We start from the raw sequence: 18585 nt of genomic DNA on the forward strand, positions 1-18585 counted from the left end.
CCCCTCCCCCGCCCCTGCTGATGTCCCCTTGCCAGCGGAATGGCTCTCTTTCTCCCCCCCCCCCCGCTACCCATCGTCCCCCCTGATTGTGGCGACGCTGGACACAGTTCGCAGCCGCCACGCGAGCGCCACAAAAGTTGTGAGGACACCCGCCTCACGCCGTCGGGGACGCGGCCCATCGGGGTCAGAGTATCGGGGGGAGGGCCTCCGTTGACGTCCTGAGGCCATGCTGACGGCGTGCAGTGTGCTCCCTGAGTACGCTGTTTTTGAGGGGGTGGAGCATCGCAAAGCAGCACCGCCTCTGATTCCAGCAGAAAAGTGGATTCTCCAGCCGATAGCAGAAAGGATAATCCCGACCATTATCTCTCCCAACATCTAAGGGTGGAAGGTGCATAATGGGCTCCAGGGCCCTGCACTGCGGTGGCTAGAGGAGGTACTGCGACTCTCAGCCTGGAACAAAGTCACTTGACGATTCCCAATGTAGGTGTCCCGGGGATCCCAGTGTTGGGGTGTGGGGGATAGAGAGGGCCAGAGCTCCCAGGTCCCACAGAGGAAGGAACCCCAGATTTGAAAGTGGCCTTCAGATTGAGGTGCCCCCCCCCCCCCCAACTTCTCATCCGTGATTGGGAAGAGTTGATAATTGGGTTGCCCACCTCTCTGTTCAGCAAACTAAAAATCACATGTGCAACATAATATTCCAGGCAAGATAATCCCTTTGATTGGCTCCTTAATTGTTGGCGAGTGCATTGCCAATCTGTGCCTGACGACTGAATAATAAAACAGGTGGGGGATGATGTTGTGCTTGACACCATCGTGTGCTCTTTTACGCTCTTCTAGATTGGGGGCACGCCTGACTGGGGCATGTAAAATTCTGCCCTAAATTGCTCCCAATAAAAATTGAGGGTTCTCTCATGGTTTTCCACGACACTTCACAAACTGTCAGCCTGTCACTGTGTAACTATTTCTTCATGTCTCATCACTCATTCAACCCTTGCAACAATTCTTCTTCCATCTGATGTGGAGTTAGCCTGGAGGGAGATTGGGCTTTGGTCAGTGTAGCGACGTTAATGCATTCGACAAAAACATGTCTGCTGCACTCGGTGACCTTGCTCTGGTTACTAATGGATACAGGAGACAAAGACCGCATCGAAACATGGCCTTTTGCTACATTTAACAACTGATTCTGATCGGCATTCAAGGATGAAGAGGATTGCAATCCTTATTAGATTAACAGAGGTACTCATTAACAGAGATGTCTGCATGTTGGCTGAGAGGGAGCATGTGATCAATTTTCCTGTTCACGTTTGTGTGTAATATATTTGAACCTTCGTTCCCTACTTTGGCCGTGGTCACTTTGAATTCCCAGAATAAACATGTGCTGTTTATGACACAGACAGACTGATGCATGTTGAGGCACTTAACTCGATTTTTATTCCAGCCATGAGGTAGTATATAAATCACCAAAGGCATAAAAGTACTAGCAAATATTTCCAGATGTTGTGTTTTCTTTTTCTGCATTTTAACTAAGTTCACACAATGTGAGACAGTTTTGACAATTTTTGTTTTTTTCGTTCCCTACATGTTGTAGCTCAGGAGACAAAATGGAGTCTATAAAAATTAAATTGAAGAGAAAGGAACCGTTTGCTAATCGTGGGTAGAAAATGTTTATTTTTCTGTTGAATAACAAAGAATGTGAAAGTTTGCATTTAAAATCAAATGCTTCGACATTTAAAATTCAGAACGAGAATGTGTATCATCAACATTTTCAGATGAAATTTGAACGGCCCATTGATCAGGATATTAGTTTTATTTGGTGACCCAAAATTATTTTATTCCTGTCGTGAGAGAATTGCCAAGATTATTGGCAATTCAATTAAATCAAAATCTAATTTGTTTGACAGGGGCTAATTCTCAAATGTGCTGCTATTTCCTCCATCTTTTCAAGTTCCTTGATGATGTTTGACACATTAGCATTCACATATATAACAAGTACATTTCTGGGAGCAAATTCGTCCCTGTCGATGACAATTCTGTAGCTATCTTGCAGCTCGTATATTTTTCTCCTGGTCGTGTGGTAGCTGGCGTAATGGTGAATCTTTGCCAGTTGGCAGAAATGGCTTATTTTCGTATTGCTTTCTTCTTCCTTTGTCAGAGAGATGTCTAGGAATTGTGCAATATGTTCAATGATCTTTCTGTGTGATTTGAGTTCATTATGTATATATCTAGGCACTGCTTTAGCATGGTCACCAGTTTCACTGTTGTTGGCCATTATGTCACGTTGTTCAGACACTGGTGTTTGATGATCTTGAGTTGTGTTTTCATTGTCCTGGTGTCTGAATCTCTGCGCTTTAGTATTCTGTGACTTTAATCTGGGATGACACTGATTGCCTCCAGATGAAATGAGACTGCCCACGTGCTGACATCCGCCGTTGCCTCGCGTTTCTGATTTGGAGGCTCTCAGATGGCCTTGTTCACCCTGTTTCTCCCCATCTCCGTTTGCATCTGTCAATCTGTCAGCCTTTGGGATGCCAATAATGAGCTGCCATTGAGTGTCTCTTTGACTCAGCCAGATTTGGTTGATGGCCAAATCAAATGTGTCATTGTCATAATAGTGATCTTTGACAATGACCTCATCCACGAGAACTGCCCCCAGCTCTTGGAGCTTTCCTTCAGTTTGTTCATCGAACCAATAGCTTTGCTTTATTCTGACGCTCTGCATATTGCGATTAGCGTGCAGCTTTCTTTCCCCCGTTTACTATGGCACTCTTTTGTTAGGATCAGAAAATGAATCTGGCTTGGAAACAAGAGAATAAGTTAATTCTTACAGAAAGCAAACTACTCGAACCATAACCATAGAACATAGAACATAGAACAGTACAGCACAGAACAGGCCCTTTGGCCCTCGATGTTGTGCCGAGCAATGATCACCCTACTTAAACCCACGTAACCCGCATACCCGTAACCCAACAATCCCCCCATTAACCTTACACTACGGGCAATTTAGCATGGCCAATCCACCTAACCCGCACATCTTTGGACTGTGGGAGGAAACCGGAGCACCCAGAGGAAACCCACGCACACACGGGGAGGACGTGCAGACTCCACACAGACAGTGACCCAGCCGGGAATTGAACCTGGGACCCTGAAGCTGTGAAGCATTGATGCTAACCACCATGCTACCGTGAGGCCCCATGTTTAGAGTAAAATTGCATTTCTTTGCATTTTTGTTTTTTTAGTTGTGCTTTCTGGTTTCAACCTTCAGTTTGGTCACCCAGGACGCACTTTTTGCACAGCCATCTCTGTGGCCCGATTTGTTTAATTAAATATTCATTCAGCGTCATGTAAACCTGGCCTCACTCCTTATCCAAACCCATTGACCATCCACAGATGTAGAATTCAAGAGGCAACATCTGCATCTTGAAGCAAGCCAAGAAATGGATAAGGCAAAGAAGATTACTTTCAGTGGCACTGCTGCTTACTAACTGAACGTCACCACAAGCAGTAAAAATAGCTCACCTAGAAGATATTAACACTGGATAAATATGACCATTGACCTAAATCAAGGTAAAGAGGCCAGGGCTGAAAATATGAGGGGCTGTGCAGCAAACAGCAGTACATTTTTTAATAAGCATCTACTGCCGCCGTTTATGTTTTGTACCTGGCTGGCAGGGTAATAACACTATTGTTAGTGGTTAACAAGATCTAGAGCACAGGGCATTATGACTAAGGGAAGGAGAAATTAAGTAATGGAGTGGTTCAACCAGGCAGCGCGTTACCACCTTCCCGAGGGAAATGGGGATGGACAACAAATGCTCAATGTTCATATCCCATGAAAGAATAAAATCAAGCTTGGTGGTTAATGCAGTATATTTTTAATCATGATTTTAAGACCACATGCGCAGGAATTTACAACACTTCCCACTGGTGGGTCCTGCAGTCTCGCCAAAGATGCCCCCCCACACGAGCCACTCAAAATGCTGTAAGCTGCGACGGCACCGTATGATCCCACCGGAAATGCTGAGCCACCTCTGTTGCCGTAAAACACCCCGCTGGGCTGGAGGGGGGAGGGAGCGGGAAGATCTCACCCTATAGGCGGGAATCTCACTTCACGTCCGCCCGGTCACCAGAGAATCCCTCCTGAGGTCAACGGCGTTCTCCATTGTATGCAGCTCGCCCGTGGCGTTTGTAGGGATGTCATGGTTGTGTTGTAATTCACCGACTGACCACTAGGCGTCTCATTAATACAAAAGCGAATGCTAGAGTCAGATGACTTCAGACTGACTGGAGATCTAGAAGAGAGGTTGCTTGTGCATGATCATCCTGTTATTCATCTGTTGTTTTGTATATAGTTTACCCACAGTTAATGTTAATAAACATTAATAAATAATTTATAGCTTTAGCTACAAGTGTTCCTGTAATATAAATCAGGCCATCTGACAAGAAAATTATAGCGTTCTTGCGTGGGGGGCGAGAGAATCCATCCCCATATCTTTTGCAACTCAAAATTGAATGTGTTGGATTATGTATTTTAACAGAAAATGGTCATTTAACTACTGCTCAAGCAAAAATTCTTCAAGAATTTATCTTTGTTAAACACATTATAGGAAAGCCTTGTTAGTTTGAGGTTAAACACTCCAGTAATTAATCATGATGGAAACACATAACAAACTTCACAAAAATAAAGTTTTTACAGGTTCAGGTCTGTTGCTCGGCAGTTATTAAAATCCCTGATTGAACAAGGTGCAGCTGGTTGCAAAGTTTCAAACAGCAACGAATGGTCGGTGAAGGGGAAGAACTAGATCGCATTGATTTCCTAGATGGTTGACTTTGGGAGGAGGTCCACAGTGCAGTCTATGTTGGAGCAGTGAATGATAGTTTGCAACTTCAGAATTTCCATGCTGGTGCTAAATCCTGATCTGGTGGTCCATTTCAGATGGGTAATGACAGCAAATGGTTTGCTGACGTGCCCATTCACCTCCCACAATCCCAGAAGTGAACCCTTGGAATCCTATCTTGTATTGCTCTGTGTTAACTGGTTATGTTGTCGTCGGTTGACCACTGTACCTGATGTTCTTGTATTAATATTCAGAAAACGCATATTAATGTCCTGTATTTTTAGCACATTTCATTTTCTGCTTTTGGATTTGTTTAAAAACACTTGTGACCTTTAGAATATTCAGTGATCTTGTACTTTAACACAGTAAATGTCGCTACAGTCCCAGATGGCCATTGGCTTCTCTCCCCATTTTGATTTAACCCAGGGGTCACCTTGCCTCAAGACGAGGGGCAAGAATGAGAAGGTGGGACCTTCATGAATAACCGCAGCTGGTACAGGAATTGTACTTGCACTATTGGCGTTGCTCCGCATTGCGAATCTGTAGTGAAACAAACCGGGGCAGAGGTGGCTCACCATTGGCTGCCGGCAGGATCGCCTGGTGCCGCTGATGTCGGTGGAGTTGTGTAGCTCACCTGTCCCATCACCACAGTACCTTGGGGGGGGGGGGGGGGGGGGGGGAAGAGAAAGAGGAGGAGGAGGGAGGTTGTCTTCGGTGGGGCTGGAAGTTCCTATTGGTGGAAAGGGCCAGAAAATCCTGCCCGTGGTGTCCTATATAATATTAATTACATACAATACATGTAACATCTGAGTTACAACAGAGCTACATCTGAGATCCAATCAAACAAATAGTAATCTTAAATATACTTAAATATACACTGAACTATCTGATTGATGAGGTTGTTGACATTAAATATCAGACAGGAGCCCAGTATGGGCTTTGTTTTCATTGACTCGGAATGCGTGCACGCCTCCCAGGCATTTGGGCAGCAGGAGGTGAAATGTAACAACTGAAGTTCCTTTTTTTTCCTCCTGTCCTGATGTCCATCCCACCAATAAGTGTCAGCCATAGCTGAGTGACAGCACTTGCAGCATTGAGTCAGGCTGTTGTAGACTTTGGTCCTCCAGGTGCCCTCAGCAACATTTGGCAGTCTGCCAACAGCACCAACATTATCTGCAGAATCCCTACAGTACAGAAGGTCAGCCAGCCCATTGAATCTGCACCAACCCTCAAAGAGCCTCCCAACCAGGTCCACTGCCCCGCCCTATCCCAATAACCCCTTGGCCTAACCTGCACATCCCTGTACACTAAGGGGCATGTTTGGACTGTGGGAGGTAACCCGAGCACCCGGAGGAAACCCACGCAGACACTGGGAGAACATGTAAACTCCACAAAGACGGTCACCCAAGGCTGGGATCAATGCATCTCATTGCTGTGTGTGTGGGACCTTGCTGTATACAAATACTGTTTTTCTGACAACAAAAATAACCCGTTGACCGTAAAATATTTGGGATATCCTTTGGTCACGAAAGGAGCTTCTAAATGTAAGTTCTTATTAGTGGAAGGTTATCTGACACAATACTTTGGTGTTTGTTCAAAGGTCGCTGCAAATATCTCTAATCTGTTTAAAACTGCTCAATGGAAATGTTGATAGACTGCAGCTGAGTTGGCCGCGAGTAAAGAGTGTGAGGTGAGTGTTTAGGTCTGTAATTTGTACACTGCAGCGATACCACGTGTGTGTGTGTGTGTGTGTGTGTGTGTGTGTGTGCGTGCGCGTGTGGAGGGTGGAGAGGGAGTTCGTTCTGTTCTTGGCAGGTGTTTGTTCAGTTGAAGAATTGGCTTTGGGAGGGGAGGGGGGGGGGGGGGGGGGGGGGGGGGGTTGTCTTCACATGTTCCAGGGGTTACATCAGAGTATCAGAAAAGGCAAAAATGTAGCTTACAAATGATATGTTTTTGGGAGCACCGGGAAAAGATTTCATATAATCCCGACAGTGCAGAAGGAGACCATTCGGCCCATCGGGTCTACACCGACGCTCTGAAGGAGCGCCCTAACTAGGCCCCCCCCCCCCCCCCCCCCAACCCTATCCCTATAACCCCACCTAACCGTTGGACACTACGGCTAATTTAGCCTGACTAATCCACCTAACCCGCACATCTTTGGACTGTGGGTGGAAACCGGGGCACCCGGAGGAAACCCACGCAGATACAGGAAGAACGTGCAGACTCCACAGTCATCCGAGGCTGGAATTGAACCGGGTCCCTGGCGTTGTGAAGACAGCAATGCCAGCCACTGTGCTGCCCTATAATTATTTTTACATTGAGAATTGACCTTTGGCGGAAATCCAAATCAACTTCTTGAAGATAACTGCCGAATACTTCAAGGATGCGGTTACAGCATTTTGCTCTGCTTGCTGAATGAAAGCTGGAGGGTGGGGAAAGGTGATGCAAAATCCACGTGTCACAGCATGTGAGAGAGGAATAGAAATATAAACATGGTTTACTCTAGGGATCAGTCAGTACCTTCCAGCAAACTTAAACTCTTCCAAGTACCCGTTGTTGCTCTCGCCAAGTCATAGGGGGTGATTAAACAAAATAGGAATGAAGTCTCCTAGCAAGTGCGAGAAACACATGGCTATACCCCACCACTTGTGTTAAATGAGGAGCCTCAGCAGGGAATGCAGGGCTGAGGCCACACATAGCTGTTTTCTACACCGCGGAGCTCTGCTCGTCGGAACTCCTCCGTATAGTGAGAGAGCCCCGGATCTCCGAGGAGTCTGACACGGTTCCCCCAAACCTTATCCTCCCCCTCACCCCAAAGTGCCAATGCACTGTCCCTGGTCCCATGCCCTCATCCCCTCAACACCCAAACAGAGCACTTCAGCCTGATTTCCAGCCTGGTGTTCTAGCCGTGCCTACCTGACGGTGCCCCTTCCAGCTGGCAGTGCCACTTGGGCACCTTGGCAGTGCCAGGTTGGCACCCATATGGTATTGCCAGGATAGCATTGCCAAAGAGTCATGGTGGCACTGCCAGGATGCCAAGCTGGCACTGCCAGGGTGCCAAGGTCTCACCCTGCCCAAAGGGCAGGCACCTGCGAAACCCTCACGAGCGCCGTTCCAACTGGTCCTCATTGGTGGAGACCAGTTTTTTTTTCCAAAAAATATACTTTATTCATAAAATCTATAATAAACATTACAGAACATTTTGGATTGTCTTGACTGTACATTTCCAACAAAGTTACACATTCCCTTGACTTTCTTCCATTCAGTTGGGATGACATTACACACATATCCCTCTTTGCGTTACAATTCTTAAATATTTACATTGTCATTTTTCTTTTATACATTGGAGTGTTTGGGCAGCACGGTGGCGCAGTAGTTAGCATTGCTGCCTACGGCGCTGAGGACCCGGGTTCGAATCCTGGCCCTGGGTCACTGTCCGTGTGGAATTTGCACATTCTCCCCGTGTCTGCGTGGGTTTCTCCCCCACAACCCAAAGATGTGCAGGATAGGTAGATTGGCCACTCTAAATTGCCCCTTAATTGGAAAACATAATTGGGTACTCTAAATTTATTTTTAAAATACATTGGAGTGTTAATGACACAGTTTTACACTGTTACCAGCCCCTCGGTGTACATTTGCTGGTAAGACCTTACACAGTGTTCTTTCCACATTGCGCCTTGGCGGCAGCTGCCCCAAGCTTGAGTGCGTCGCTCAGCACGTGGTCCTGGACCTTGGAATGTGCCAGTCTGCAACACTCGGTCGAGGACAATTCTTTGCACTGGAAGATCAGCAAGTTTCGGGCAGACCAAAGAGCGTCTATCACCGAGTTGATGACCTTCCAGCAGCAGTTGATGTTTGTCTCGGTGTGTGTCCCTGGAAACAGTCCGTAGAGCACAGAATCCTGTGTCACAGAGCTGCTCGGGATGAACCTTGCCAAATACCACTGCATCTTTCTCCAGACCTTCTTTGCAAAGGCACATTCCACAAGGAGGTGGGTGACCGTCTCATTTCCCCCACAGGTATTGGTGGGGACCAGTGCTCAACTGCGTTTGCCCGAGATATCCGAGACGAAGGGAATAGACCCCAACCCCTCGGGTACCTTGGGAATGTGCACATTAAAGTGAGACTAACTGCCTCGCTCCAATATACAGATTTGCTGAAAAAAATCCCGTCATAATGGCCGGAATTGACATCGCAAAGCCTAGTGAAATCGGGTTAGATCTCACTAAGCATTGCAAGCCGGGTAGAAACTGGGAGCGGGGTTTCCTGGTTTTTATCGGCCATGCGCAGCCGCACGCTGCTTTTCTGGCGCAGCGTGGCTGTTGGATTGCGCCCCGACTGAAGTGTTTCCAAGTTGTGCCATGTTTTCGACACCAGACTGGAGTCTTTGATTAGGTTTATGAGTGAGAAGCACATGGCTGCACACTGCCACTCGTGTTAAATAAGCAGCATCAGCGGGGAACGCGCAGCCGGGGCCCCACAGCTCTGTTGTCTACACCTGGGAGCTCCACTTGTCTGAACTGCCACCGCAGTACCCACACAGGGCACCCCGCGGGCCCGGTTGCCAGTACGTTTTGATTTAACATTTTTGATTGAACATTTTTTGAGTAATCTGATTTAATCGGGAGTTTCAGATTACAGCGACAGTAGCGAGCACGGGGATGCCGGTCATGTGAAGCACACATGTGAAATCTGTGTTTGTAGAAAAACCTATCGTCGCTGCAAATGTTCTTGTCCCTCAGCAACGGTCAAGTGAAGTGACAATTGCCTTTGCTGGGCTTGTCCCTCAGCAACGGTCAAGTGAAGTGACAATTGCCTTTGCTGGTGACACCTGGGATTTCTGTATCCATGGCGACCATCTGGAGATGGCCAGGTATTAAATACAAATGAAGGCGATCAACTAGCTTGCAGCGCAGCTGAGGTGACACACTGCATCACCGGAGTGAGAGAAACCATGCACTCGAGCTTAATAACTAAAATCTAACTATCGCATTACCTGTCAACTGAGAGAGTGCAGATGTTTAGAATAGGCTTGCCTCCAGCACCTGCAAGTTCAGATAGCGGCCTTCCGAGAGGCTGCAGTCAAGTCGATATATTCCTGTCAGCAGGGTTTCCTTTGATTCACTTGTTACTCGTCTCGCATCGTGGGCCAAACGCAGGATGGATGTTTCTTACACTTTTGTACAGCGGCTGACGCAGCATTCGCTTCCCCGCCAAAGAAGCCTGCAGTCACTCAAATAGCTTTCTTCAGCTTGTCAACCAACATTCGCCAAGGCTGGTTTCCGGGATTTTGATAACAAATGCTGCTGCTTAGCAACCATGTTGGGTAGGGTAACCCAGTATGTTTATAGATACCGGAACCTTTTTGGTTGCGGCTTGGCTTATTCGGGTTGTGGCATTGCTGGTTAAAGGCTGTGGTTGTTTTTTTTTGTGTGTGAAGCACAAAGGCCTGTTCATTTTGAAACCCTGCAGTTTGACCACACTTGCACAGAGCACCACGTTCCTGTAAGTGTAAGATGAGAAGGGTTTGTTACGGAGGATATGCATCAAAGTGTTTAGTACCATTGCCAGTGTGGGGGTTGTCATAGAGTAAGCCACATGTAATAAATAGGGCATACAAGCCAGGAAGCTGTCAATTTGAGTTATTTAAGGACGCATCCCATTAGTAATGAGCATCACAGCCTCAGGAGTTACAGAGGCATGGGTTTAATTTCCATAACTTAATCCTACTGCAACATCTGTTTTGTTTACAGCCACTCTTCAAAGATCGCTGATGATTTTATTTTGCTGGTTGATATTACATTTTTGTGTTCTTGGATAAATGTAACATCTGCCCCTTTTAAATTAATGATGGAGAGGCTTTGTTCTGTACCTAGTAACGTAAATGTGTATTAGTTACTGGCTTGATTTAGTTAATGGTAGGATCTGATTTGGTAATTGAAACACAAGGTCATCCATCCACGTAACCATAGAATTCCTACAGTGCAGAAGGAGGCCATTCGGCCCACCGAGTCTGCACCGATCTTCTGAAAGATCACCCTACCTGGGCCTACTTCCCCGCTCTATCCCTGCTACCCCCAACCAACCTGCACATCTCTGAACTGTGGGAGGAAACTGGAGCACCCGGAGGAAACCCACACAGACACTGGGAGAACGTGCAAACTCCCAAGGCCAGAATTGAACCTGGGTCTCCGGTGTTCTGAGGCAGTAATGTTACCCATTGTGCCACCCTAAAATTTATGTTCATCTTCTCCCTAACATCACCCATCATAACTCCACGAAGATATGAGAGCGATCAGAGGCTTGAATTTGGCTTCAGTTACATGACTGTCATTAATTTTGCCTGTTGTTTGTTTTGCGAATGTGCTGTTGGCCTCCACCTTATTAAGATTTTCTTCTGCTTTGATTTTATTTCATAGTAAATAAACACCAGTGAAGCATGTTTGCACGAGCAGAACAAATGGGCGTAGAAGCGATGAAAGCTCAAGAGATAGGAGGAAGCAGAAAAATAGCAATTAATCAAAGCATCACATGTAGAAAATACAGAAAGGGGAAGTAGACAATTCCTCAAGAGGAAGTGAATGTAGGAAATCAGATATGCATGTCACCTTGGAAAGACAAAGTAAAGTCTCTGAACCAAATTCTTGCATTTTATGTATCAATAATATTTCAGGATATTTATGAGGGAGCTTTGAGGTGGTGACCCTCCTTTGGAGCAGAGTGTTTTATTGATTATCTCTCAGCCCTGTGATGCACTGGTTCCTTGAAATACACGGGTGTGCGTTAATTTGTTGTCCCAAGTGTAGCTTGTAGGAGTAGGTTTTGGCAAGTTGTTTTGGATGATACCAGTGTCATGGTGGACAGCGACAAGCAGACAGCAGTCCAAGCAATTTAAGCCAAAGAGAATTTGAACCATGTAACTCTAATCCGCAATCACGTTTGGATTTGATTAGCTCCAGCTAAAGGACACATTTCAGTAAATTGTATGTGCTCTCTTTGATCTTTAATGCATCGGTCCTGGCCACTACATCAGGAATATTCGTGTTTCTCTTACTTTCATCTTAAAAGGAAACGCTGAGACTGCGTTGGGTGCTTGTAACATACCGACTGAAGCTGGAGGAAGTCATTTTTTTTGCACCATGCTGACTTCTTATTGCAACATGGTGTTGCAAATCTCTAAATTTAGACAACATCTCCCTGGTTCAGGGTAAACACCACCTTAGTCTGAACGGAAGAATGAATCTCAGTAAACTGAATCGCACCAACTTTAGCAGCTCCCGCAGCGGATTTGCGAGAGTGATGCCTAATTGTGGATATTTGCAAAATAAGAGGGGGGGGGGGGGGGGAAACAAAGCTTTTTTTAAACAATAAAATGTTTTTATTGGGTTTTGTACATGGTATAATTACATGTATACACGCACAAAAACAAAGGAAGTAAAAATACGTAATGAGACGGGTTTTCCCTCTCCCTTTGTTTTTATTACAAAAAACCGGGTGGGAGGGATACCTGGGTGTTGCACTTGATGCTATTTACACTTTTTGGTTAGCTGTTTATCGCTGTATAGTTGCATAAGCTTTGGCCATGGGTTGTTGCTTTTTAGAGTTCTTTCTTTCTCTTTTTGCCTTGCTGTGTTTGTTGTGCCCATTATCCTCCCCTGTGCTTTCCCCCCCCAGTTTGTGTTCCCTTCTCCATTTTGGTTCCCCCCTCTTGTTACCGCCCCGGTCCGCCCTCACTCCCCTTTCCTATCATGTCTTGGCTACTAATTTGTTGGCCACAAACTGGCCCCAGAACAGTCGGGTAAATGACTCCCATGTTTTGTGGAAGCCCTCTTCCGACCCACGGATGGCGAATTTGATTTTCTCCATTTAGAGAAACTCCGATAGGTTGAAAGCTGTGGGGGGGGGGGGGGGGGGGGGGGGGGGGCGCTGCTGCCCGCCAGCCAAGCAGGATTCTATGGCGGGTGATCAGGGAGGGGAAAACCAAGTTATCTGCACCTGTTGCTATCGTTTCGCAGCCACCAATTTTCCTCCTTGTTTATTGTCTACAAACCAAGAAATGGTAACTATGGAATCAAATCTCTGATCAAGGCAATTTCATAAATGAAGGCAGCAAAGTGTGAAATTTGATGGTGTATTTTGAAGCCTGGGGGAAAGGGTGGGTAGGTAGGTATTACATTTCCTGCATTAGTCTGTAACCCAGACAATTAATTTGCTTTCATCCTCCTCCTCCTAACGAGGATAAATAATTAATTTCATTAGTATTGTTTTGAACCGCAGTTTTGATATGTTGCAAAGTTTTGATTCCGTTTCAGAAAGTGACTTGGCATGAAAGAGTAATAATAGTGCTAGTTGCTCAAGTCTGCAGGTTGTTGCAGCAGTGCGAGGAGCTCTAACAAGCATTGCCAACTAATGGGATTGAAGTATTTTGCTTTCAGTTTAATTCTATGAACTCTGTTGGGTGAACTCTGTAGTTCAAAAGCAATATTTTTCTTTAATGTTGAGTCTTTTATGGAAACATTATTAGATCAGTTGTAGAGTGGTGAGGGGTCATTTTGCATTTTGAAGCAAATGCAACAATACAGTGACATGAGAAATAAAATCGAGAATCGAGCGTGCGGCCTCTCGTGCACTGCTAAACCATTCAATGCAATCACAGCTGATCCTATAACTCAGCTCCACTTCCCCAACCCCCATCTGTTCATCTCTACTCTAAAGATGCTCAACATTGGAGCATCCCACCTAGGGTAGTCAATTCCAGCAATTCAGGAATACTGAGTGCCCAAATCTTTTCTGATCAGCCACTAATCCTGAGGACATTGCCCCTGGAATACCCAGCCAGGGGTAATAACATTAATAATTATTATTATAATACTCGCTTATTGTCACAAGTAGGCTTCAATGAAGATACTGTGAAAAGCCCCTAGTCGCCACATTCCGGTGCCTGTTCGGGGAGGCCTGTACGGGAATTGAACCCACGCTGCTGCCTTGTTCTGCATTACAAGCCAAATGTTTAGTCCACTTTGCTAAACCAGCCCTATGGTTTAAAAGGCCTTTGTCCACCCTGTTGAGTCCCGCTGGAAACTTCAATGATTGCACCCCTTAGAAACTCCACAGTAGGGAGACCCATTTACTCAGCTTCTTGCACGACAATCCCTTCATCCCAGGCACCAAGCTAATGATGCTCAACACCTCCAGTGCAAGAATATTCTTTCTTGGATGTGGAGAATGATGGAACCATCAATTCACCAGACACGTGTTTCCGATATGAATCTAGGCTTTAATCGACTTACTTCAGAGCCAGCCTATTACCTGTTGATGAACTCAGGCTGACTCTGGATAAGGGTATTTATACAGCAGCACTAGGGGGAGGAGTCATGGGCGGAGCCAAGGGTGGAGCCCAGTACAAGTTCCTGAGTACTCCCAGAGCTACTCCCCCTAGTGGTAGGATAGCGCTACTGCGCTTACAAAGACAGTGTGAATTATCATATATATATATTACATTCACCACAGAGAACAAATTTTAGAATTTAGAACAGTACAGCACAGAACAGGCCCTTCGGCCCTCGATGTTGTGCCGAGCAATGATCACCCTACTCAAACTCACATATCCACCATATACCCGTAACCCAACAACTCCCCCTTAACCTTACGTTTTAGGACACTACGGGCAATTTAGCATGGCCAATCCACCTAACCCGCACATCTTTGGACTGTGGGAGGAAACCGGAGCACCCGGAGGAAACCCACGCACACACAGGGAGGACGTGCAGACTCCGCACAGACAGTGACCCAGCCGGGAACCGAACCTGGGACCCTGGAGCTGTGAAGCATTGATGCTAACCACTATGCTACCATGCTGCCCACTATTCGGTATTCGGTACTCCAGATGTGGCTTTGCTAACAGCCCTAGACTGTACTTTTTAAACAATACAATGATATCTCTTGAGATATTCATTTCCACTGAATAAATTTTCAAAATGAGCAAAAAGAAGCTGGTTTGAGGAGGAATTAATTTTATACAAATAAAACAATTGGCATAAAATGTTTTTGCTGCTAACTATTTTTGGCCACAAAACTATCCCCCGTTCTCTTGATGAATGCAATTGATATCTTATTATGGAATAATTTATATTTTTTAAAAAGGTCCTTCAATCTGGAAAAAAAGCCATCGCCTTTTCCCGCCTCGGAACCATGTACCTGCCGTCTCACCATAAGTCCATGCGGCAAATTTATAAAGTGATCAGTTATTTGTTGCAACGACAGTAGCAGAAAATGACTGATTCCAGCAATTCTTTGCATTGGTGCATCAACGTGACAGGTTGGAGCAGTGTTAATGTTGGTGAGAGGCTTGAGATTACAGTGAACGAAATTGTTGAGACTATTGTGATGTCATCGTTACAGAATAATGGTGTTTCAGGGAGAATGTTTCATCATTCCAAAGCAAATTGTAAATGAAACGAGAGAGTATTTATATCATGGAGATTGAAATCTGGATTTGTTGAGATATATCCGAAAAATGGCTGAAAAATGTATGACGTTCAGCGCTGTTCTATTTTCAGAACTGTGAACAGACTGTACTTGACCAGAACCTGACTGTGACAGTCCCTCGTCGTCTCACTGTTTGTCTCAACCATTCAGATGTAAAAGCAAAACTGAAAGAGGAATATGGGTAAGTGCAGATGTATCTATTCTAAGCTAAACCGTTCACCAAGCACACGGGCGTATTTTTTATTAACCTGTTCCTGTTTTAAAGAGACTGTAAACAATGTGTTCTATTATGGCCCTAAATTTTTGGTTTTCCCTTATATTGTATTTCTGTGCTTTTGGCATTTCTTAATCCTTTGAGTTTTGTCTGCTTTTCTCTCCACGCCTAGATTTTTCCTAAATAATGCTAACTCTTGACCGGCTGCAGAAAAATGCTACCACAACCCACGTAGCTGGTCAGTCATTGAAAATTCTTTGCAATCCAGGCACTGGTATTTGGTTTTCAACAGTCGTCACTGTTGGATGTATTTTCACAGAGCCACCCCTTAAGACACCTTAGTTGGTTTATTCACAAGTCATAGAACTATAGGACAGTTATGGCACAAAAAAAATGGCCATTCTGCCCATCGGATCTGTGCCGGCTGAAGAAGCTAGCTGCTCATTGTAATCCACCTTGCTGTAGGTGCTGATCAAATTAATTGAGGGTTTCTGCCTTGATCACTAACCCCGGCAGCAAATTCCAGGCACCCACCACCCTCTGCGCGAAACCGATTTTCCTAATATCCCTGCTGGCCCTTCTACATATCAGCTTAAATCTATGCCTCTTGGTAATTGACCTCTTCTCCTAGAGGAAAACAAGTCTTCCCCATCTACTTTGGCGAGGCCCCCTTATACTTTTGTACCCTTAAATCAAGTCACCCCTCAGCGTCCCCTGTTCCAAGGAAAACAACTCCAGCACATTGAGTCTTTCCTCATAACTGCAATTTTCAAGCCCTGGCGACATTCTTGTAAATCTCCTCCCCACCCTCTCCAGAACAATTATGTCCTTCCTGTAATGTGATGATTAGAATCGGACGCAAAGCTCCAGCTGTGACCTAACTAACGTTTTATACCGTCTTGAGAAATTAGGTCACAATAGCTAAACAAACAGATTCAGCAGTTGTGTCTTGTGAGTTTTAAACAGCTACCTCTATCCGAGAATCTCTCAAGTGTCTCTTGAGATTCCTGCCCTACAACCCTCTGATATCTACACTTGTCCCATTCTGGCCTCTTGCGCACCCCTGATTTTAATTATTGGCAGCCATGCCTTCACTTGTCAAAGTCCTAAATTCTGGTATTCCATCCCTAACCCTTTCTAATTGCCTCCCTAACCCCATTTGGCAGGAGATACAGAAGTCTGAGAACACGCACTAACAGACTCAAAAACAGCTTCTTCCCCGCTGTTACCAGACTCCCAAATGACCCTCTTATGGACTGACCTTATAACACTACACCCTGTATGCTTCATCTGATGCTGGTGCTTATGTCGTTACGTTGTATACATTCTGCTGCCCTATTATGTATTTTCTTTTATTCCCTTTTCTTCCCATGTACTTAATGATCTGTTGAGCTGCTCGCAAAAAAATACTTTTCACTGTACCTCGGTACACGTGACAATAAACAATCCAATCCAATCTACCTCTCTCCCCCTTTAAGGCTCTCCTTTAAAACCTGCCGCTTTGACCAATTAACTTTTGGTCATGGGTATGAATACCTCCTTGGGTAACTCTGTCAAATGTTGTTTGCTGATGCTTCTGTGCATCAACTTGGAATTGCTTTATTACATTAAAAGTGCTATCCATGCATGTCATTGTTGAGTATATCTGCTAGTTTGTTTGGCCTGTGGCTCTTTAGCATTAGATCACAACAACTTGAATTCTTACTTTGGGTGCTTCAAAGTAGATCAGTGACCCAAGGGTATAACTACAATCAATCTGGTTGTCAATGGAGACTGTGACTTAATGGTAATGTCAGCGAATTAGTCACCCAGAGGCCCAGGTTATTTACTGCTCTGGGGTCACAGATTTAAGTCCCACCACAGCATGTGATAGAATTTAAACTCGACCAAGAAACCTTCAACATAAAGCTCGTCTCAGGAATAGTCACCATGGTAATGATCGTCGATTGATGTAAAAAAAAAACCCAATCTGATTCACTAATGTTCTTTTGGGAAGGAAATCTGCCACCCTTACCTGGTCTGGCCTACATGTGACTCCAGGACCTCAGCAACATGTTTGACTCTTAAAATGCCCTCTGAAATGGCCAAGCAAGCCACTCCGTTCAAGGGCAACAAATACTGGCCTTGACATGGTTGCTCACATTCCACGAAAGAATTAAAAAAAGAAGTCTTAAGAGCTACCTAAAGATAACAGCAGCTAAATGAGATTAGCTTCTAATGTGCTTGACTGTGATTGGCTGGAGCCCAGTGAAACCAAGGAGGAAGTTGAGGGGTTCATACAAAACAAACAATCTGATAAATCTGAAATGAATTTTCTCTTTTAAAAAGAAATGTCTTTCCAATGTTCCCCCTTCACTTTTTTTTGCTGGCTTATGGGTCCACAGGCACTAGGTGCCCATAGCACCTCAACTACATGGTTAGTACTCGTGCTAATTTTGAGTGCTTTCAGTTGCTCCATAAGTGCACATGCTCTGAAAATATATTAGTGAGACAATCGTCAATGGGCATTTCAGAATGCCCAGGTTCCTGACTAGGATAGATTTTCCTTGTTACATTTATAACCTGCTGACAATGTGGCTAATCGCTATTTCTAAATCTTCTAATGCATTCAGTAGCTTTTTTAGATGAGGTATCCTGGTAATTGGTAATTTGGCAGGCGCTCTACATAATGAGAGACAAACCCATCCCCGTGAGCAGACTGAACGCCAGTAACACCAGCAGAATGGACTTGGGATGAAATAGTTGGGAGAGCCAGACAGTTTTAGAGCTAGACACTGGGAAAAGAAACATGGCTAAAGAACGCACGCACCTTTCTTGTAGAGCTGCTCAATGTTATTAAAGCCCTGAGTTGGGAAACCGTGTGTAAGACATGTTGGCTGCGTTTGGTTGTTGGTTGGCTGTATTTGTTTTGTTGTTTTTTTTTCCTCTTGAAAAGACCTTCCAGCAAATTCCAGGCACCCACCAACCTCTGGGCGAAACCGATTTTCCTAATTTTCCTTTTATAAAGACCTTCCCTGAAAAGCAACTGAGGCCAACTGTGGTAACACT

The 18585-nt window shown here is 45.1% G+C and overlaps 2 protein-coding genes across 6 annotated transcripts in view; one reads left to right on the forward strand and one right to left on the reverse strand.

The window, feature by feature from the left end:
- The window catches only part of ralgps1 (Ral GEF with PH domain and SH3 binding motif 1), a 723987-nt gene that overhangs the window by 92774 nt on the left and 612628 nt on the right, over positions 1–18585 (forward strand). For 3 of the 4 annotated variants that reach the window (XM_038781972.1, XM_038781971.1, XM_038781976.1), the window contains exon 2: positions 15395–15504. The gene's annotated coding sequence lies outside the window, so the exon portion shown is untranslated. Of the gene's footprint in view, positions 1–6501; positions 6526–15394; positions 15505–18585 lie in introns of those variants that run through there. The other variant, XM_038781975.1, reaches the window with a different exon arrangement.
- On the reverse strand, positions 1651–10391 carry si:dkey-191c17.2 (uncharacterized protein LOC100005628 homolog). Of its 2 annotated transcripts, none has more exons than XM_038781986.1 (2): positions 9832–10391; positions 1651–2790 (listed from the first exon to the last, which is right to left on the reverse strand). In XM_038781986.1, exon 2 carries the CDS (start codon positions 2717–2719, stop codon positions 1886–1888), a length of 834 nt encoding a protein of 277 aa, XP_038637914.1. In that variant the 5' UTR covers positions 2720–2790; positions 9832–10391; the 3' UTR covers positions 1651–1885. The 2 variants fall into 2 exon arrangements, with proteins under 2 accessions (XP_038637914.1, XP_038637915.1); XM_038781987.1 differs by having other exon boundaries at positions 1651–2794.

The sequence above is a fragment of the Scyliorhinus canicula genome, chromosome 21 (assembly GCF_902713615.1).
Source record: "Scyliorhinus canicula chromosome 21, sScyCan1.1, whole genome shotgun sequence".
Classification (NCBI taxonomy): Eukaryota; Metazoa; Chordata; class Chondrichthyes; order Carcharhiniformes; family Scyliorhinidae; genus Scyliorhinus; species Scyliorhinus canicula.